Here is a 22,914-nt window from a genome sequence, read left to right on the forward strand (position 1 = left end):
TTTAGTGTCACTTTTAGAGACCACAAGGGAGTAAATAATACAAGGTAATTGTTAGGGTTTACACCTGGTTTTAGCATGGTTATATGCTTCTAAAAATCACCATACATACAATAGTTTTAAATATAACTGCCATAAGTACCTCTATCTGTCCTCATTACATTCCTGTAATTTTAGCTCTCAAGTTTGGATAGGGAGGTACAACACACTTAATTAGTCAGAGCATGAACATAGGGGGGAAGCAGAATAATGCCTTTATCAATTTCTCATTCATTGTCCAGTCAGAGACAGCTGGAAGGTTGCTGACCAAGCTTAACTGCCTTAGAGAAAAGAAAGGTATGTAAGGTCCCCAACATGCTATGCGGCATGAATACCTGGATCATAAGAATGGCTGAACATAACTACAAAACAAAACAAAAAAAGGTTCTTGCATTAGTTGCCCTAAGTTCCACCGTTTTTTATCCTGCATTACAGTCTCACTTAAGGGCTCCCATAAACAATTTAAAATATCCTGCTTTTTTGGATAAAATTAGATTTGTTACTTTTTGCAAACTGAAAAAACTATAAACACTATAAAAATACAATGTCCTCATTTCTATGGATATACCGGCCCATAAAGACCTAGCTAAATTATAACATGACTATAATATAAACATTTAAGAGAGAAGCATGGCCAACTCCACCTGGACTCAAAATATCGTTTTTGTACATACCGAGTTCTTTAGAGTATGGACTGCTGCCATGTTTGCCACCTACCAGCCTGGACCTTCTTGCTTTTTTCCGTAGGTTTGCAGTAGCTCTCGGTAGACTTCTTTAAAACCTTTAAAGCATAAATAAAAGCATACAACTAAATACACAGTTGAACCTGTACATTTTGTTCAACTCGTTTTTAAATTCAGACAACCCTGCAAGACACCAAAGCCATGTTAGCCCTTAATTTTCTTCATTTCAGCTAAAGCAATACAGCTTGATCAATTCTGTAATTGGATAGTGAAGGAGCAAATAGGTTAAAGAGGAGATTATCTGTGAGCTCTATCCCTCAATCAGCTAGCTGTATGTCACAGCACTGCATAAGTCCTATTCTTACAGTGCTGACCATTTCTCTACCAATCTGAATGATGATTTAGAGGTTTTATACCTGCCTATGTTTTTTTTCACAAGCAAAAATATCTGCCTGTTTTAGCTTTAAATTTCTAGCCTAGATGGCACTGTTAGACCAATAGTAGGGTTCACAGGCTTCCAACAGACTTGTATTTTTCAGGTTTCTGTGGCTTTTCAAAATGATCTTTCTGCCTATAAGGAGATGGTAGGTTTTAGAAAAGCTATCATGAACCTTACCTGGTCTAAAGCATGTCTGAATTAATAACAACGCTGAAGTGCAGGCACCAGGTTCTGCTGTGTGTCTTTAGATTGACCCATGCCCCTGTGAATCATTTTGGATTCTAGGGCCCAGGCTCTACACGCATACCTGCCAACTGTCCCGTTTTTCCCGGGACAATCCCAGCAACTAGGAGCCTGTCCCGCTTAATTTACATTGTCCCTGTTAATCAGGGACAATGTAAATCATAAAAAAAAAAAAAAAAAAAATTTTTTTAATTTTGTTCCACACAGTGTCGCTCTCACCCCAGCTATGTGTTGTAGTTCTGGCAGCAGGTTGTCTCTCTCTCGGTGCCCGCTCACTCTTCCCGCCTGTTGCAAATTTAACGTGTCACCGGAGGCAGGGTGTCAGCATGGGGCACTTTCCGAAATCCGCCAGCAGGGGGAGGCAGAGCACCTTCCGACAAGCTAACACTTTAGAATTGCAGGGAATTGTGATGAGAATTTTAAACTTTAGGCAGAAGTAGTGCAGCTGAATGGGAGAATATTTCCAACTCTGCTACTTTGGCCTCAAGTTTTCAATTCCCTTTTCAAATTCCTGTAATTCTCTCTTTATGAAGTAGACCTTATAATCTGATAAGTAGGCGGAGATTAATTATGCAGAGTGGGCGGAGCTTCGGGGAAGTGGGTGTGGTAAGTAATTGATAGCTGTGCTGCAAAGTGTCCCTGGAAATTTTTTTCAAATGTTGGCAACTATGTACACGGGGTTTCAAGTTCAAGCATGACCTTCCTAATGCTAAATCTATGCACTGTTATTCAGTTGTAAAATGTCAGACAATCATTTTCCCAATGCAGTTCTAGCATTTGACAGTAAAGAGGCATAACAATGGAAGAATGAGCCTAAAGCGTTTGTTCCCCCAAAAGAAAAAAACAGATACTGTTTGCTTAAAGCATGTTCTACAGCACAGTGCTTGTGTTATTTTATTTTGGCCTTGATTCCAAATCTAGGGAAATAGGATTCATTTAAAAACTTCCACAGGTACTTTCTTTTAGAAGTGTTAGTACTGTAGAAATGTTTAAGGCCAGATGGGGCTTACTTGGGGCGCATATTGCCCCATGCATTACTACAACCCTTGGTAATGATTTATTTATTCTTATTGCCACCCCAACACACCTTGCCAATGCACCCAATTACACTACTGTTAATTATGGTGTGCTGTGTTGCAAAACATTCTGCAGGTCTGTTTTTCTATGCGTTCTGGAACATTGCCAGCTTATTCAAATCAATCGGCTACAATATTACCACGCAAGTTAATGTGCAAGTGCTAAAGAGACCCTTTTACCAACCTAAAAAATGCAATTACAATAATGTATTTACTTGCAATGTGTCTTTGCATTTGTTCGAAAAATTGGACGCAGTCCCCTCCCCCTTCTACCTCCTAGCATGTCATAGCCCTCTCCACTTCTAACAGAGTCTAATTACTGTGCCGGTCCAGCTCCCTTCAAATCCCCACATAACATTTTATGCAGCTGCTGGAGGAATAGAAAAGAGTAATACTATAGAGGAGGGGTCTCCAAATTGTGGCCCGCGGGCCGGATGTAGCCCTTTGATCGCCTTCATCCGGCCCTTGAGGCACTAATCCTTCAACTGACACCAAAGACGGGGCACTATTCCTCACCAATAATTGTTTTACTCCCATTGACCACCAAGCCTAAGGCATTGTTTACTTCCACCAATGCCAGGGCATTTTCTACTCCTACTTGCCGCAGTCCAGCCACCCTAATATCTGAAGGGCAGTATACTGTCCCTTTGTTTTTAAAGTTTAGAGACCCCCTCCTATAGAGTGTCAATGAAGTGACTGCTCAAAGTCTGCTGGGGATGTTGACATCACATCCCAGATGGTGGTGCCCAGAAGTAGTCTCTGGCCATTTGTATGCCTACACAAGCAAGGCTTGTACAGTTAATAACATGCATAAAATGTACATATAATCCTATAAGTATGTTAAATGAACAGAAGATTGTTGTTGAAATGAGTGGTCTGGTGACAGTGTCTCTAACTCAACACATGTTAAGGCTTAACTAACTGATCTGAAATCTGCAGAACAAGGAGAAAAAAATCTTAGCCACTGCACACCATACAAGCCAGGCGTGTACCCTGGTGGAATACACCAGATGGGGGACATAGAGGGGAGACCCTAAAGTCAGCTTAGGTTAACTGATCTGAAATGTTTAAAATTTGTGCTACATACAAGTAAACAATCCAATATCATGTTCTTTTTCTGTAATAGATGTCCATGAGAGAATACAGCCCATGCTCCAGCCAAATATTCTGACTGAGCACTGCACTTTTATCCTGCAGCTTATGTTTAACTGCTGATTTCGAGGTCACAAGCCAAACCCAGCCTCATGAATTATGTTATCAGCCACTTTAGATTTGGCAGAAGGGAAAGATAGCATGTTCACACAGTCGTTCAGCAGGATTACTGGCCTGGAAGTCTGCTGTTTGTAGAAAACAAATTGCTCCCATGATAACAGATGAATCAGAATTATCTTCATTCTTGATAAGCATGAAATATTTAATATATTAGCTTTCATTTTGGGGAGATGAATGTTGGTATTTTTTGGTGCAGAGCTCATAGGGCAGAGAGCAATGTCCTACCTTAAAGTGATTGTAAAGGCAAAATGTTTATTGTTTTAAAATAACAAACACGTTATAATTATCTGCTCTGTGAAATAGTTTTGCACAGAGCAGTCCTGATCCGCCTCTTCTCAGGTCCCCTGCCAGCACTCTACCTTCTCCCCCCTGCCAAATGCCCCCAAAGAAAGCCACATGCTATAGGGGCACTTGTGCATGCTCAATCCCGAGCCGACTCTGTGTGTCCATTGACACACAGAGCGTGGCTCAGCCCTGCCCCCTGCTCTCTCTCCACTGGCTCTGATTGACAGCAGCAGGATCCAATGCCTTCTGCTGCTGCTGCTGCTTCTTTGTCCAAAGAGAGAGAGAGAGAGAAGCTGCTCTTGTGAACAACGTTGGATTGAGATCAAGCTCAAATAAGTATTTAGGAGGGCTGGGGTGGGAGCTGCACGCAGAAGATTTTTTACCTTATTGCATAGAATGCTAGGGGGTTAAAAAAAAAAAAAAAAAAATGCTTTTTTAACCACTTTAAGCCCCCCCCCCCCAACCTAAATGCTAATCCTCACTCATGTAAACTTAAAGTAAATCTAAAGCCAACATTTTGTTTGTTTGTTTGAGATAATGTAGTTTGTTTGTTTATTTTAGACAGAGTAGTGAAGGGTTAGAACCTCTGTCAGGTTTTTACTACTGTCTGTGTGAAACTCACCCTTTCTATTTGTGCTGGTAACTATTGTCATTGGGACAGAAAGTGAAGGAAAATCTAACATTTTGAGTTGTGACTGAGTTGTCACTCTTTGATCGCCTAGTTCTCAGTGTAGAGGCAGCGGGGGACAGCTGCAGCTGAGAACAGTGCTGCAGCCATCTAGGTGAGTATGATTGTCTGTTATTTTTGATTACCACACTTCACTTTTAAGCATTTCCTATTCCATCCAAAACAATCCAAAAATAACTTTAGATGTATTTTGACGTTTTGTTTTCATATTCATACCTCCTTTCTCAGGGTCCTCTGCACTGACAACCAACCCTACTTAAAGGGTAGCAACACTGCAATTAATTGTCTAACCACTTCAAGACCAGGCCTGTTTCTGAAACTTGTTGTTTACAAGTAAAAATCAGTATTTTTTGCTAGAAAATTACTTAGAACCACCAAACATTATAAATATATATTTTTTAGCAGAGACCCTAGAGATTCAGGGTTTTTACATCTGAGACCCAATCAAAGCCGAATCCAGCTTTGTTCGGGACTCCGGCCAGCCAGCAGACAGGAGACCCGGGTTGAAGGTGGCAGGGGGGGGAGAACATCTACCCCCGCTCCATGTAATGACAGCTGAGCGGCTGCTTAGCCACATTGGTTGTTATTACTAGAATGCTGACAGTCAGCTCTAAAAAAAGGTACTGGGGGGATGCCAGTAGCTGCAGGCATCACCCCGGTACAACCACTTCAGCAAAATCACGTACAAGTAGGTGATTTTGCAGGAAGTGGTAATGAAAATGTTGAAATGTTTCTACTTGCTTTTTTTTATACATGTCAACTGTTACATTCTATCGGTTGTCAAAATGATAGGTATTTTGTGCCTTTTGCGGAGAACAGAGGCACACAGTGACATCATATACATATGGTGTACAAATAAACTATTGTAAAAGCAGATGGTACTCAAATCCTGATTTTAAACTCTCTTTCCCTAGTAAATAAAGTTGTGGCCTTCTCATAATAAATTTATGAGTAAAAATAGACTTACCTGTTGTTAAAAACATAGCTTTATTCTTATCAGATTGTTATGTACATTTTCATAATCCCAGCGCATAGCATGTTTTGTCATTTACCAGGCTCATACAACTAAATACGTTTCTGATAATAAGTAAACACTGATTGGAAACAGGGAAAAGACCAGAAAGATGGTTCGTCATGCAGCATGAGTTATTTGAGCGGTGTTCATTATTGTATTTTCTGATACATTTTCAGATCAAGACCCTCATTCCACTAACATAAATATTGCATAAGTGTGCAATGGTTGTTTGTTTTGCACGAAATAGTTATGGAACCATTGCAGGCCTTTATTTCTCAAGAAAAAATGTTTTATCTTCACCTCAAATAGTTCTATTTTTGTTTTTTTACTCCTCCTAAAAGAAAACTTCTAAAACCACTCAATTCTCCTAGCCAACTGTCTGGGTGCATTACTACATTTTGTGCATTAACTGGTGTTGTGTTAAGGCAGCCATACATTTAAATAGGTTTTTACCTACAACCTGGCATACACCAACAAGGTGTACCATGTAAAATAAACATCACCAAAATGCAATTTACTATGTGTTATTACAATGCATGGTTGTGAAACCAGCCCTAAAGAGGGACTGAACTTTGGAAGGTGAGCCCCTAAAAAGGCAAAGGATTAGTCTCCAGTGTAATGCCCCATACACACCTGCAGATTATCTGCAGACTTTTGTCTGCAGACTTACCTTTTCTATGTAGTGCAAGGGCCTGCCGGATTGCATACAAATTGAAAGTGTTTAGGTTTGACCTCATATTATATGGTTTTGGTAAGTCTGCAGACAAAAGTCTGCAGATAATCTGCAGGTGTGTATGGGGCATAAGGAACACCAGGTCAGATCCCAGCTGCTGCCAATTACTGTATTTGTGGCGAACGTTGACTCACTATGCCAATGCTATAATCAGTATGTGATGATGGTGCTCTCAGCCTCACCCAGCACAGATATTTTCCAGCTTGCGGGACAGCAATCTAAGGCCAGCAGACTGATAGCGATCATCACTGGGGCCAGTTAACCCTTTACATACACACAACAGCTATCACCACATATTTTAACAGAAACGCACAGTTCGCAGCATCTGTATAACAATTGACTTCTAAGAAACATCTGTAATACACAGTGTTTTGATAGACAGCGATATGACAGATGTTAAAATACAGTAGCACTCTAAGCGACAAGGATTTGTTATTTTCTGTTGTAGAGATTTAAGAATAAAGTTTAATGATTTTAAAATATTGTTTAATAAATGCAAAATAAATAAATAAATAAATAAATGCAAAAGGAACAACAGTATAAAGTGTTTAAGAAAAAAAAACTAGACAAAAACCAGCAGTAAAATGAATGGGAATAAAATTGAAAATATTTAAAATAGTTTTGCCTTGTCTGAGTTAAACAATGTCCAATAACTTTTGCATATAGCAAATCTGATAGAGTTACTGGCACTCAAAGTGACTGTCTCTGTGGTTGATGGAATATTAAGTTCTCCCTGGCTAGAGTTGCAACACCTTTTGTGGCATTTGAGGGGGGCATTTGCAGAAATAACAAGACCAATCAAAGAGTCTGAAGATTGTGGAGTAGGAGGGTAACAGTGTATTGGATATTCCAGCAGACGCTCCCACAATGTCAATTTTCTAATTGTGTTGATATTTTCCTATGATCACAAGATACAGCCTAAAAACCCATATATTATTGTGCAGCATAAAAGTACCGTTTGAAACAAGCAACACATTGAAACATGTGACTTCTGTTAAGGGAGGCATAACTTTGCTTCCAAGTAAGGCAAAACTGTTTGAGACACTACAATACGTACCCTTCCACATAAGAACATTTCTAAATATCAATGCAAAATGTTACGATGACAAATGATTATAATGTGAATGCTATGGCAGTGTTCACACTTTATTCTTAATATGTATTTTATTGTTGCCGAATGTGATGGCAATAACAACTATTGGGAAAGAATTCACCATTTGATAGAGTCTAAACTTTATATTTGTAAAATACCTAAACCACGTATGAGACAGAATGTGCCTAATCTGCCTCCTGCACCTTGTAATATAGGGGTATTTAGTCTTAAAATAGTGATAGTCCTCTTCTACTGTCAGGTGGATGTCTGTTAGTATATAATTTCATCAGATCAGGATTTATAAAACATGGCTGGATTTTTGTTCTGCAGTGAGAAACAGCCAGGAATTTGGCCTGCTTTCCCCTGCAAGCCAAAATATAAACGACATGCCATAATGTCTATACTAATTAAGGTTTACATACTATTATTGAGGCAGAGACAATATAAAATCATACAGTTTATTACAATCAGTAAAATTGAATCCTAATAAAAACACTAACCCAGCAAGGGGGACATATATTGCAGAGTAAAGTACCCAACACTTGAATGGAAATAGGGCTCCCCTAGTATTCATATAGATGAATTATTACATTTCTTAATTGGGTTGGGTTGCATATTGCACTGAATATAATAGAAAAAACATACTAGAAAAAATATACTATTATATATTGTTCACACCATTCCAAAAGTACATCATTGAATTCCACACAACTGTATTAGATGCTTACATATTAAAAAGAAATATTACATCATGAACTGCATGCGCATACAGATCTTGGGGGTTGACATAGAAGCCAAGAAGAGCCTGACATACCAGATGGAGCTCATGTAATATATAGCAAATCTATAGCACCAGCATGACCCCTTTAGGGCCTCTAATATAATCAAGAATGGATATTGTGAAATAGAAGACCCGAATAACACCTTTTCTTCACATGCATACTACTCAAACCACTATATACTCACCACACTGTGAAGAATATATTCCAGGCTCTCACACCCTCAAGGGGTAGGTATTGACCCCCATACGTGGCATGGTGGAAATCTCCATTCTTTGATATATCATTTTACAAATGTCACTAGCTGGGGTCACAGGCAACAGACTTGAATCTAAATGATTTATCATATGCTTGTGAACTTTAGAGAAATGAGGGGGACACCTTTTGCAAACTGTCTTCCCCCTTTAGTTTGCAGATCCTCAGTCCTCATTATCTTTGCATCCAGTATTGCTACTAGTCTCCTTGAAGCTAATCTTTTCCCCATTGCTGACTTACCACGCCGTGCTCTGCATCAAGTGTTTGTGTGTAGAGGCAGGGTTCTTGCTTCCTCATATCAGAACCTTTAGTAGGAAGTACAGTGAGCAGCACTGTAGTGACATCACCAATGCCCACTCAAAATCACTGGAGACTAGCAGTCAGAAGCAGCAGTGCCTTAGAGCTCATACAGCAGATATACAGTTAAGAGTCTGTAAACACAGGAGTGCCAAAGCACCTTTACATGCCAAGAAGTACACTGCTGTTTTTTCAGAAGGAGCTCCAGGCAAAAGGTAAATTTTTCTAGGTATTGCTTACAGTGGTGATCGAAAGTCTGGGCACTCCAGGTAAAAATTTGTATTAATGTGCATAAAGAAGCCAAGGAAAGATGGAAAAATCTCCAAAAGGCATCAAATTACAGATTAGACATTCTTATAATATGTCAACAAAAGTTAGATTTTATTTCCATCATTTACACTTTCAAAATAACAGAAAACAAAAAAATGGCGTCTGCAAAAGTTTGGCCACCCTGCAGAGTTAATATCTTGTACTGCCCCCTTTGGCAAGTATCACAGCTTGTAAACGCTTTTTGTAGCCAGTCAAGAGTCTTTTAATTCTTGTTTGAGGTATCTTTGCCCATTCTTCCTTACAAAAGTCTTCCAGTTCTTTGAGATTTCTGGGCTGTCTGTCACGCACTGCTCTTTTAAGGTCTATATATAGATTTTCAATTATGTTGAGGTCAGGAGATTGTGAAGGCCATGGCAAAACCTTCAGTTTACGCCTCTTGATGTAATCCCCCGTGGATTTTGAGGTGTGTTTAGGATCATTATCCATTTGTAGAAGCCATCCTCCCTTTAACTTCAGCTTTTTCACAGATGGCATCAAGTTACCATGCAAAATTTGTTGAAATTTTATTGAATCCATTTTCCTTCTACTCGTGAGATGTTCCCTGTGCCACTGGCTGCAATACAACCCCTAAGCATGATTGATCCACCCCCATGCTTAACAGTTGGACAGAGGTTATTTTCATTAAATTCTGTGCCCCTTCTTCTCCAAATGTACTTTTGCTCATTCCGGCCAAAAAGTTACATTTTAACCTCATCAGTCCACAGAACTTGTTTGCAAAATGCATCAGGCTTGTCTATATGTTCATTTGCAAAGTTCAAACGCTGATTTTTGTGGTGAGGACGTAGAAGAGGTCTTTCATGAAGACCATATTTGTACAAGTATCTCTTTATAGTGGAATAGTGTACCACAACTCCAGTGTCTGCCAGATCTTTCTGGAGGGATCGTGCAGTCAAAGGTGGGTTTTGAATTGTTTTTCTCACAATCCTGCAAGCCGTTCTGTCTGATATTTTTCTTGGTCTTCCAGATCTTGCTTTAAGTTCCACTGTTCCTGATGACTGCCATTTCTTAATTACATTCCAAACAGAGGATATTGACATCTGAAAACGCTTTTCTATCTTCTTATAGCCTTCTCCAGCTTTGTAAGCGTCAACTATTTTCAGTTTCAGTTTTCTAGACAACTGCTTAGAAGATCCCATGGTGCTGATTGTTGGGGCAAGGTCAGATGAGTCTGGGCATTTAAAACCTTTGAGATTGACATCACCTGGTCTTCCCAGACAATGCTTGAGAACAATCCATGACACTGGCAGGTATCAGCCTTGCAAGGGGGGCAGTGCATGCTATAAATTCTGCAGGGTGCCCAAACTTTTGCAGATGCCATTTTTTTGCTTTCTGTAATTTTGAAAGTGTCAATGATGGAAATAAATTTCTAACTTTTGTTGACATATTATAAGAATGTCTAATCTGTAATTTGATGCCTTTTGGAGATTTTTCCATCTTTCCTTGGCTTCTTTATGCACATTAATACAACTTTTTACCTGGGGTGCCCAAACTTTCGATCACCACTGTAGGTACAAATAACATTTCCCTATAACTTAGCAAATCTTTACTTTTTGTGTCCAGTCTACTTTAAAGCTCAACTCCAGTCATTTATTTAATGTGGAAAGGTTAGATCCCATCAACTTTTTTTCAATGTTTTCTCATTTAGATTACTCATCTAGTCCTGTATATTCGACAGGATTTAGACAGATCAGGAAGTGAGGGAAAATGTCACCACTCCCTATTGATTTGATGGGGGTCAGAACAGGAAATTAAGGAAACTGTCAAGATTTTATTCATGTCTGTGTAACTATGAGAGAGATTTCCACCTACTGTAAAGGTGACCAATATTATCACTTTTTGTAGGCCAACATAAGACAGAGGAACAGCTGGGCACAGCAAACACAGAGATGCGATTGCTGCAGGACAACCTGCGTCAGGTAGAGATGGAACGTCAAACTGCTGTGGAACGTGCTTCAAAATTGGAGCATAGCCTACGTATGTGTGACGATGAGAAGAGGGATTTCCAGGTAAGTCATGGCACTAGAACATGAGCATTGCTTCACTTTAGTTTGCTTTGAACATGCCTCTTCTAGTGATCTGAAATTTCTACATAAATGTACCCCTTAACAAGGATTTTGTATTAATATTTCTACTTCAGTTAGCCAGTAAGGGTATTGTTACTTTAGCTACTTTAGCCGCCAAATACTACTCAAGCCTAACATGATAACCCTGTTCTTATCTCCCAAATCTTGCCCAAACTAGTTATGGAAGGTCAGAATGACCATAATAAAGCTGAATTCTAGGCAGATACAAATGAAACAAATTAATATGGCTCAGTAATTAATAATGCATCATTAAATGTATTTTTCAAATGGAAGCAATGTAAGTACATGAATTTAAATTTGACCCGGTATTAGCCCCTGACATTTCCTGTGCAGCAGAACTGTGAGAGGAAGAAGCAGCACACAAAGCTCATCAGTTCATGTGCTGAATAGGAACATGCTGAAAGGAAAAGAAAGCAGAGTGACAGAGAGCTCACCACTGAGCTGTTTTGACTTTAAGCATCCAGTGACATGCTGAGGAGGGTCAAGGATGACTTGGCCTCAGAGAATGTCAGTTGAATGATGCTGGCTATCAGACTTAAGGATATCAAGGAACAGTAAAAAAAAAGTACTGCAAAAAAAATCCCTAAATTGAAGGTGAAATTCATTTTTTTATTATCCACACTGTTGTAGGAACGACTATGTCGGGCTCGCAGTTGTGAAAGCCGACAGGAACTGGAATGTAAGAGCCTGAGAGAAATACTGGAGGCTTCAGAGAACCGCAGTACGGACCTGGAACTCAGGCGCCGCTCTCTGGAAGGGGAACTGGAGAGGACACGGCTCTGCCTAGCAGAAAGAGAAGCAGAAGTTATGGCTTTACAGGACCAAGCACAAGACTTACAGGAACATTTGAAGGAGAGTGAAGACAGAGAGGCTGGCCTACAAAGAGAGGTGCAAAAACTAAGCCTTGCCTTGTCTAGGGCACAGGATGGGGAAAGAAATCTGCAGGAGAAATCACAGGGGCTGACACAGGCTCTAGGAGAAGCAGCAGCTGGCAGGGGTAACCTGCAGGAAGATGTGACTAGATTACAAGGAGCTCTGACAGCAGCTGAGCAAGACAGACGGGTCCTGCAGGTAACGTCTCCACCATCTCCACAATATTTATTTAGCTCGTTTGACCTTTTTCAGGAGCACAACTTAAGGAACTAAGGCTAGCCATACACAACTAGATTTTTTCATCCACAAAAACAGCATCGATGAAGGAATCTTCCCTGCCAGCCATTGTATTCTGACAGGTGGTTGGTGTCAACAAGTGGATCAACTGTGGCCAGTTCAATTCGAATTTAATAAAACTCAAGTTGTGTGTGGCTAGCATAAGTTCAGTACTGACAGCAACTAGTCAGAATTCATTGCAATTGTGACTGCAGTAAAAGTGAATTCTTATTGGTTGCTATAGGTTAATATGATTTCAGAGTCACGTGATAAAAGTTGAATGTCTTATTTAAAGGGAAAGTATAGTCTTTACAATGTTTTTACATGAACTTGAGATGGAAATAAAAATTAGCGTGATGTAAATAATCTTATCAATATGTGCTAATTGTAAAAAAAAAAACACTCGTCTCTATATAAAATTTGTAATGACATACATTATGTGCATGCGGGCAGCTTTACAGTACACAATAGTTTACAACTTTTCTGTAATGCAAGTGTATGAGTGGTTAATCTGCAAGTCTCTATATTTAATACCAATAAAATAGAAGAACACATTTGTGAAAATCATAAAACAATGAATCTAATAATAATTCAAAATGATGTACTCACTGACAATAATAACAGATGGAAATTCTGCTTCCATTCTAAATATTTTGCTAATACAGGCTTATAACTATATGACTATTTTGCAAATGTCAACATATAGAGATGAATAAAATACATTAGATGCCACAATGATTAATCCAGCCTCTGAAAACTGGGTGTTTTTTAATACTTCCTCAGGAACGTCTAGATTCTGTCCGGCAAGCACTAAGCGACAGCAAGAGACAGAACATGCGTCTCTCACAGACAGTGCAGGAGCAGCAGCAGCAGCTGGGGGACATACAGCTGGCATGCAGAGAGTTTCAGGCAAGAGCAGAAGATCTGCAGCAGGTGAGACAAGATCATAAAGGGCAGGAGAACATTTAAAAATGAATGTCTGAAAATTGATAAGAAAATTAATTGGAACTCCAATAAGTATTATTTCTCTTTAGTCTTCATGGTACGAACATGTTCCCTTTGGTACCTGCCCATGTTTGACTCACAGTTTGCTTTATGGCTATATTTTCAGATCTTAGCAAAACCTTTTTGTATGTGACATACCTCAGTTCAGACCCCTCAGGCATTAATACCCTCCATCTAATTTATCCCACCATTTCCTCTCATTCTTACTTTGCCTTATGTGTTCAGCTATACGCAATTTCTATTATCCCTGCTGCTGCAGTGTTAATGTAATAATGTATAAAGGATTTATCTTGAAAGCCCAATTGGATTCCCATCAAAGTGTAAGGGTATGTCTTTTAGTAATATGGACTGCATTTTGTCCCTTTGACTTGTTGTCAACGCTGTACTTGCTTTGTTTCTAAAGTTCAAAAAAAAGAAGTGTAAAAAAAAAAAAGTAAATGATTATAATCTTATCAAAAAGAGTTTTAAAAAAAAGTATGTTTACCACCAGCATGCTACAGTGAAGTGGTCTTCCTGCAAAAGTCCATAACACCCCTTCCAAATCAGAGCTAGAGCTCTCCACTTAGTAAGGAATGTGATCTTTGATAGCTAAAGAGCTCTAACTCTGATTTAGAATGGGGCATGTTGAATATCTGCAGCATGTTGGCAGTGTACAAGCTTTTTTACTTTATCTTTGGTTTCTTGTTGAAATTATAGAGATTTCTTTTCACTTCCGGTTACTTCTCTGGGACATAAAACAAAATGAGAACTCCCCAACAGGATACAGACAGCAATAAAACTTTTTCTTAATCTATCTATCCCTAAAATTAAACATTGTGGCTATACATAATCCACATTTTGGCTATACATGCTTTGTAAATATTTGTTTTGCTACCACTGCTGAAAACTTCAGGTAGACCTAGCGACAGAGTGGAAGGAAAAGGGCTGAAGAGCTGTTAAGAGGAATCACTAGACTCCCACAAGCTTTCTCCACTCACAATGTGCCCCCTGCCTCAAACTTTCAGACTCTATTGAAAGCTGTATTAGACCCCCATGCATGCTGAGACTTACAAATTCAGTGGAATTTTGTCTTCAACCTGTTATTGGGCCTTCTGTTGTAGATTATAGAGTTTGTGCTGCTCATGTGTGTGTAGGCCTGGGAAGATTTTAAAACAAGGCCTTGCAGCTGTGCTGGATAGGCTTCCAAGTATAGGGAGCTACGTAAGTGCAACCTATTATAAATATGGGTAAAGGGGATAGATAAAGACATTAAAAGAGCACTCATCCTTTCAAATTGAGTAAAAGATGTAAAAATCATTCTGCCTCTTAGCATTGTAATTTTAACTTTTGCAATAATAATGTAATGTGGCATCAAAAGTAATGGAGCCCATGGAAAGGTATCTATGACAGCATGATCACTAGATACAGCCATGTGCAATGTAGCACTTTTTTTCCAACACTGCATTACCAGGTGCAGGATGTTGTGTATTGAAGTAGAAGCGTTCTGTCTCCTGCAGGCTCTTTTAAAGCAACAGCAGAGGGAGAAGGAGCAGGGAGTCATGATTCTTGAGCTGCAGGAAAAGGTGAAGATTCTGCAAGGTGACAAGACACAGTCTGAGATTGACAAACAGGATATACAGCACTCTACAGTCCTTTTAGAGAAAGGCAACAACAATCTGAGGAATGCATTGGAAAAGGTCAGTGTATGAACAGAAATTTTTTCAGCATGTAAAAAATATGTCTTACCTGTTGATAACACAAAATTGTAAAAAATATAATGAACTCTAGCAATGTGTTTAACAGTGACATGGCATTTAACACGGGTGACATGAATTTATTCCCACAATATTGAATCACACTGCATTAGCTTTTACCTATAATGTGTGTGTGTTTTTTCTGGGGTGGAAATTTATGTTCTTTGTACATTTATATAAACTCAAGAAAAAAAGAAAAAAAAATCCAGTTAATAAATTAGTACTGTCAACAGAACCACAGCCAGAAATATCCACTTTGGCGTAAGAGCTGGAAGAAGGATGGACATTTTAATTGTGTTTTTATACAACTTCTTGTTACCAAAGGATTTCACGCTCAAAGTGTCCCTGTAATTAAAATAAAAGAGTAGAATTAAATCTATATCCTATTAGATCATAACAAGAGCTTTCTAAATGTGTTTATTCACTTCTGATACCAATATAATATAATGTTTGACTTTTGAGCAAAGTCAGAAGTTAAACCTTGCCCCACTCACTCCCAATCTGCCTATATATGAACACCCAGATCCTTTGTCTCTTTCCTAACAGTAATATTTTTCTATCAATAAAATATTTGTTGTATGATGGTTCCAGGTGCCTAAAATGGAAAAATACTGTAGGCATGCAAACAAAGAACAGAGAAGATCCAGATTTACATATATCATTTTTTGACAAAGTTCATATACAAAAGATCATTTAAAAATTTGTCTTAAAATCCAGAATTTCAAATTCTTGGACTACTAACTAAAGCTGACTCGAGAAAAGGGCTTATTTCTCATTTATATGGGATCTTAATGACAGAGATACAAAACTCTAATCTAATCCCTTCTAGGAAGAGCTGTGAGGAATATTTGGGCCCCTTAATGGGAGACTTGTGGGGGCAGGAAATGACTTCTCTTCCCCTAGTGTCCTTGTCACCAACTCAGAGGCTCACTGTTTATTCTTAATAGAGTTTATCATACCCCTGCTAAACTGTATAGGTGGAGGCATAGGGATACGGATGTATGCCCTAGATGTGCCTGGGGCCCAGCAGATTTTATCCAGATGATATAGCACTGCTCAAAATTCCATAGGTATTGGCAAGAGGTTGTGTCTTTCATAGCCTCCATATATCAAACTACTCTATCCCTGGGCCCTAAAATGTGTCTTCTTAATATCTTTGATGATTCTATGGTGCCTGATTAGGCAGTGGATCCTATAATTTGATTGCTTCATATAGCACAGAAAGTAATTGCCCAAAAATGGATGTCCTTTACCCCTCCAATGACTGTGGAGTGGAAAAACCAAGTTAACATTGTTATCTCCCAAGAAAAGCTCATATACCATCATAGGAACTGTACCCGAAAATGTAATAGATTATTTGAGTTTGAGTTTGGAGGCACTAAATGCATTTAAAGTCTAGATATTACTTCTTTGAAGAGGTCTCACTGTAACACAAGCCATATGTAATCGATCAGTACTCTGGTGTATTTGTTTAAGTTTGGTTAGGTTTAGGTTATTAGACCGCTATAGATGCATGTTCATACAGTGTACCTTTCTTACTTAGAAGATATAAGTGAATCGATAGTTATAATATTATGTTGTTGTTGTGTTCTCTACCTCACTACCAAACAAGCTAATGTCTGTTGATTATCGGTTTCCGAATACTTACTGAAATTGCAAATAGCTTTGTTTGGATCTAAACTGTCACTTTATATCTGACTACCTTCTTAGCTTGTAGTCCGCTAATGCGGCTGTGTGTTTCAAACTTAAAAATGTAATAAAAAAGGATTTGATTTAAAAATATAAAAAATCCTGAATTCTATCCAACCCCTATGTTATGATGATTTGTGTCTTTCGTCAAACACACTCTTGTTAAAACATCATCAACTCTTTTCTTTCATATGTATACTTAGATATCCATCATATTCTGAGAGTAATACATGTACCCCTGAGACCAAGTGATTGGGGGGGGGGGGGTTGGATGGAGTTAGAAGGCCCTGGTACAAGCATATATCCATATCCAGATCAAGGTTCCTCAAAGGACCATTCAAAAGACTATACCAAGCACTTATTTAGGGCGAACCACCGTTTGCATATCGAGGTCTACAAAAGGTGGCCTTTTGCCCTATAGCTTTTCTCCTTTTAATGGAATGAATAAGCATCAAAGCTGAGATAATGGAACAGTTTCTGTTGAGATTTTACACCAGTTCCTGTGTTATATCTTTGTAGATAGAAATGTATTAGTATTGCCATGCGCCTTGCTAGCTTTTTAACATTGTTGTGACATTTGTTGTCAAGTCATTTTCTTGGGGACATCTAGATGTAATTTTTTGTGACTCATATAGGTAAAACGCGAGCAGCTGCGTTTGGAGGAGGAAGTACAACGCCTCAACATAGAGAAGGAACAAATCAACCAGCTGATGATTTCCCTGAGAAAAGATCTGGCAGAATCCCAAAGACAGAACCAGTACCTGGAGGTAACTTCCTGCTTTTTTAATTTACCAGCAATGGGATGATATATTGCATATCATTATACATGGTAGGAGGGGCGGACTGGGCTTGGGGGCAGAGGGGAAATTGCCCCTGGGCCGCTCTGGTTCCCAGTAAAAGGGCCGCTGTACTCCCAGCTCAGAACTGAGCATGCGCATTTCTAGAGTTGGCTGAGCGCTACTGCTGTGGCGGCCCCGGCGGGGGAGTAGGTAGGGCGGGATTGACGGCCGAGGAGCGGTGAAAGAATGAAGTGATCCCTCCATCCTGTGCTGCAGCTGTGAGCCGGCGATGTGTCCTGTGACAGGGATGTTAGCTGCACCTGTCACAGGACTAACAGTCTGTGTTTCGTTCTTAGTCTTAGGTTGGATCAGCTCTGTCTTCTCCCGCCCCTCTCTCCCTGTGTCCGCCCACACTCTATCTGTGAAGGGGTTGTGTGGGGGGGGAAAGTTTAAAGTCGGCAGCCACACAGCTTAAACATGAAGCCATGACTGAGCCAGTGATCCTCCTGCTGGGTCTGTCCAAGTGAGTGGGCTGTGACCAAACTCTCCCCCTCCTCCTCTCTCCCTTTTTTTCAGACAGGTGGTCCATTTTCATCTGATTTCCCCCCAGGGGAGAGCGGGACTGTGTCCATGTCCACCCTGCACAGCGGAGCTGACAGGACCTGTCAACAGCCTAGAGGAGCAGAGGTGCCTGTGTGAAAGGGGCCAAAGAGTTTTCTTTTTGCAGCCTATGACAATGCCTGGTCCTATGTCTCATGAAATGGGTTCACACTGGTGTGCTGGCAGTTTTCCTTTGCCGCAGTCCCATAGACTTCGATTATGTGGCACATTTTTCCTGCATTTTCTGAAAGTGCACAAAAAGTCCTGCATGCTGCATCTTTGGTGAACTTTCAGAAAATGCACAACCTAAAAAGTCTGTGGGACTGTAGCTAAGGAAAACTGCGAGTACACCAGCACTGCAGCCAAGCAGCAGCACACCAGTGTGAACCCAAAGGCATGTACACACTTGCAGCAGGCACTGCCACTCCACTGAAAAGTGATCGATACTCAGGTCACTTTTCAGGGACATTTGATAGGCAGTGATATCACATTTTCTCCCTGCCTGTTTTAACCTCCTAAATGCCAGTCCGTTGAGGTTATGGCACAGTTCACTTCCAACTCCACCTTCTTTGCATAAATCTCTTTCTGATTAGATGTTCTTTCACCTTATTTTTTGCACATCTAATACCTAAAGAGAGTTATGGAAATAAGGTGGAGTTGGAAGGGAATTTCTACACCTAAGTGGAGCACTTTACAGAAGATTTGGGGATATTGTGTAACCCAGAGACTGGTGGACTTAAAGTGTTTGTTACCCTAAATATAAAAAAAAGTGGATCTTGTTGCCTTAAAGCATGTTATACAGCACAGTGTGTGTGCTGTAATTTGGGCTCTTCTATCACCTTAAATACCTGGCTGATCCTGCTCTTGGTTCTGCCCTCCCCCCTGTAAACTGACCACGGCTTATCGGTTTATGGCTGCTGAGGCCTGACACCATGGTCAGTTTATGTGCCTCCGTCATCCGCTGTTATCTGCAGCTTTCCTTTGTCTCCCTCTCTCCTCCTCCCCCCTCCCCTCCCTGCTTGTCAGCTCTCACTAGTGCCGCTCTGCTCCCCTCCCCGCTGCTACAAAGCTATCTGATCTTTATACCACCCATCTGTTAGATAACCTTGTCCTGTGCTTTTAAAAAAAAAAATAACTTCTACTTGTTTTCACAGCGCCACCTGTTGCTCACGACTCCCGTCTCTCTCCTCCTCCCCTCCACGCCTCCTTGGAGGACATCAGCAGGAGTTCTCAGCCCTGTCTCCTGGAGATGTCAGATGGGGAAAGGAGAAAGCCATGAGTTACGTGAGCGCCGGGAGGCGCTGTGAAAACAGGTAGAAATCTGCACTAGGACACAGGTTATCTAACAGAGGGGATGGTATGAAGATCAGATAGTTGCTTAACAAACACTTTAAGCCCCCCATGGACAAATCAAAATTTCTGCTGAACCAGCTGAATTTTGATCTCTCTACAGGCAGGTTGGCTGTACTCAAGTTGATCTATCGATTTACTTCAGTACAACCAGTCAGTCATTTTTTTCCCCTTTTTTTCAATCACTGCTGGCTGCCAGAGCTGCTAGCTGTGATCACTGTATGACTGGGAAACTTTCCAATTGGCAGAATACAATAGCGCAGCAGGACGGATTCCCTCATTAACACTGTCTGTGTTCATGGGGGAATCAAACGATTTTCAACCCATGGTTAAAGGATAGAAAATTGCATAATGTATGGCCGGCCTTATAGTAACAGCAGACATATGGCACATCTAATGTGGACACAATCTATGTTATATGAATAAAGCCGGCACACGAAAAGGTGCTATGAGGAAGGCGTAAAGCCGAAACGCGTCAGATTTGTCATGTTCTCACCGCTATTCATGTTGGAATAAAGAATTTTACTTAGAAGAAGCCTTTGCATTTGGTTTGGACGTTCAGCCTGAGCACCGACACTTAGCTCTTTATCTTCCCACCATGCGGTGGAGCTAGGGTGAGTTATTGTATATACAAATCTATGGTCTGTTTACTGGGCATGGGGGAGAGGCAGGCTCTCTGTCTCGGTCTTTCTGGGGGCAATCATGTGGAGCAGTCTCTGAGAGACTGCTCTACAATGATTGCCCCCACTGAGAAAGATTGTTTCTCTCAGTGCGGGCAATTTGCAGTCTCTCAGTGCTGGCAATGTGGAACGGTCTCTCTCTCTATATCTCTCTGTGCGGGCAATGTGGAACGGTCTCTGTCTCTCTCTGTCTCTGTGCGGGCAATGGGGAATGGTCTCTCTCTCTCTGCGGGCATTGTGGAATGATCTCTCTCTGTGCGGGCCATGTAGAGCAGTCTCTCTCTCTTTCTCTGTGCGGGCAATGTGGAACCGTCTCCCTCCCTGTGCAGGCAATGTGGAACAGTCTCTCTCGCTCTGTGATCTCTCTCTGTCTCTCTCGCTCTGTGTGAGCAGTGTGGAAGGTCTTTCTCTGTGTGCAGGCAATGTGGAGCGGTGTCTCTCTCTCTCTCTCTCTCTGTGGATAATGTGGAGCGGTCTCTCTCTCTCTGTTCGGGCAATATGGAACAGTCTCTCTCTCTGTGCAGGCAATGTGGAATGGTCTCTCTCTCTCTCTATACGCGCAATGCGGAGTGGTCTTTCTCTGTGCAGGTAATGTGGAGCGGTCTCTCTCTCTCTCTCTCTGTATGGGCAATGCAGATTGGTCTTTCTCTGTACAGGCAATGTGGAAGGTCTCTCTCTCTCTCTGTGCGGGCAATGTGAAGTAGTCTCTCTCTCTCTCTCTCTCTCTCTCTCTCTCTCTCTCTCTGTGGGTAATGTGGAACAGTCTCTCTCTCTCTGTACAGGCAATGTAGAGCGGTCTCTCTCTGTGAAGGTATTGTGGAGCTGCCTCTCTCACTCTCTCAATCTGTATGGGCATTGCAGAGTGGTCTCTCTTTGTACAGGCAGTGTGGAATGGTCTTTCCTTCTCTCTGTGCAGTTAATGTGGATCGGCCTTTCTCTGTGCAGATGATGTGGATCGGTCTCTCTCTGTTCAGATGATGTGGAGAGGTCTCTCTCCCTCTCTCTCTCTGTATGGGCAGTGTGAAGCTGTCTCTCTCTGTGCAGGTAATGTAGAAGGTCTTTCTCTCTCTCTCTGTGCGGACAATGTGAAGCAGTCCCTCTCTGTGCGGGCAATGTAGAACGGTCTCTCTCTCTCTGTGAGAGCAACAAGGAGTGGTATTTCTCTCTCTCTGTGCAGGCAATGTGAAGTGGTCTCTCTCTGTGCCGGCAATGTGGCACGTTCTCCCTCTCTGTGCGGGCAATGTGGAACAGTCTCTCTCTCTGTGCGAGCAATGTGGAGCGGCTTCTCTCTCTCTCCATGTGCGGTCATTATGGAGCGGCCTCTCTCTGTACAGGCAATGCAGAGCAGTCTCTCTCTGTGCAGGTAAGGTGGAGCGGTCTCTATTTGTACAGGCAATGTGGAGCAGTCTTTCTCTCTCTCTGTGGACAATGTGGAATGGTCTCTCTTTCTGTGCTAGAAATGTGGAGTGCTCTTTTCTCTCTCTCTGTGGGCAGTGTGAAGCGGTCTCTCTCTGTGCAGGCAATGTGGAACAGTCTCTCTCTCTCTCTGTACGGGCAGTGCGGAGCTGTCTCTCTCTGTTCAGATATTGTGGAGCGGTCTCTCTCTCTCTCTTTGTATGGGCAATGCGGAGCGGTTTCTCTCTGTACAGGCAATGTGGAACGGTCTTTCCTTCTCTCTGTGCAGGTTTTGTGGATCAGTCCCTCTCTGTGCAGGCAATGTGGAGGTGTCTCTCCCTCTCTGGTCGGGCAATGTGGAACAGTCTCTCTACCTCTCTTTCTCTGTTCAGGCAACGTAGAACAGGCTCTCTCCCTCTCTGTGTGGGCAATGTGGAACAGTCTCTCTCTCTCACTCTCTCTCTCTCTCTCTGTGCGGGCAATGTGGAACAGTATCTCTCTCGCTCTCTCTGTGGGCAATGTTGAGCTGTCTCTCTCTGCGGGGACATAAATTAAGAGGAAGTCTCTCTATTTAAACCCAGATGACAAAAAAAAAGGGTGAGTTATAATAACCACCCTTACTATACCGAAAATAAGTAATCTGTTTTGTGCCTACAGATCTACTTTAAATCAAATTGAATCGCATATGGTACTTGTTTGTAGCTTAAATACGGAAATTTGCCCTTAAAACAGTATATTTGTAATTTTTTTAATTGTCAGTAAAAATTTGGCTGTGTCAGTAAATTTTGGATGTCTTGTCAGTAAATTTTACTTTGGTAGGTTGGCAACACTTGCCGATAGTAATACTGAAATGGCACACACAGCAGCCATGGGACCATCCACTCACCTATTCTCACGGCCGCAGTATGTAGGACACGAATACACTAAGATCTTGCTGGGGGTGGGAAAAATCAGAGTTTTTTCAAGCAGAGCTGGCTGGCTAGTTGCGCAGTAGTGGTGGCAGGACGGAAGTGCCACCACCCCTATCACTTTCTCCCAGCGTCCTATCTAGCCACGCAGGAGGGAAGAGACCCAGAGGTTGAGGGAGCAGCAGGCTAATTAACACCTAATCAGTGAGGTAAGACCCTCACTACTATTCTTTTATTTTATAATATCTAGGATGGGAGCCCAGTGGCTGCACCATGGGTAACTGGGTTGTTCTTTCCCCCTGGGCTAAAAGTTGCCAG

General features: G+C 41.2%; 1 protein-coding gene across 1 annotated transcript in view; it reads left to right on the forward strand.

Moving 5' to 3' along the window:
- The window catches only part of LOC309551030 (uncharacterized protein), a 181,951-nt gene that overhangs the window by 156,180 nt on the left and 2,857 nt on the right, over positions 1-22,914 (forward strand). Inside the window, exons 30-34 of the mRNA XM_082251472.1 lie at positions 11,067-11,230; positions 11,939-12,379; positions 13,241-13,390; positions 14,959-15,138; positions 17,520-17,651. Of these exons, the coding sequence (XP_082107598.1) occupies positions 11,067-11,230; positions 11,939-12,379; positions 13,241-13,390; positions 14,959-15,138; positions 17,520-17,651 (1,067 nt within the window). The remainder of the gene's footprint in view (positions 1-11,066; positions 11,231-11,938; positions 12,380-13,240; positions 13,391-14,958; positions 15,139-17,519; positions 17,652-22,914) is intronic.

The sequence above is a fragment of the Pelophylax lessonae genome, assembly GCF_965119305.1.
Source record: "Pelophylax lessonae genome assembly, chromosome: 3".
In the NCBI taxonomy this organism is placed as follows: domain Eukaryota; kingdom Metazoa; phylum Chordata; class Amphibia; order Anura; family Ranidae; genus Pelophylax; species Pelophylax lessonae.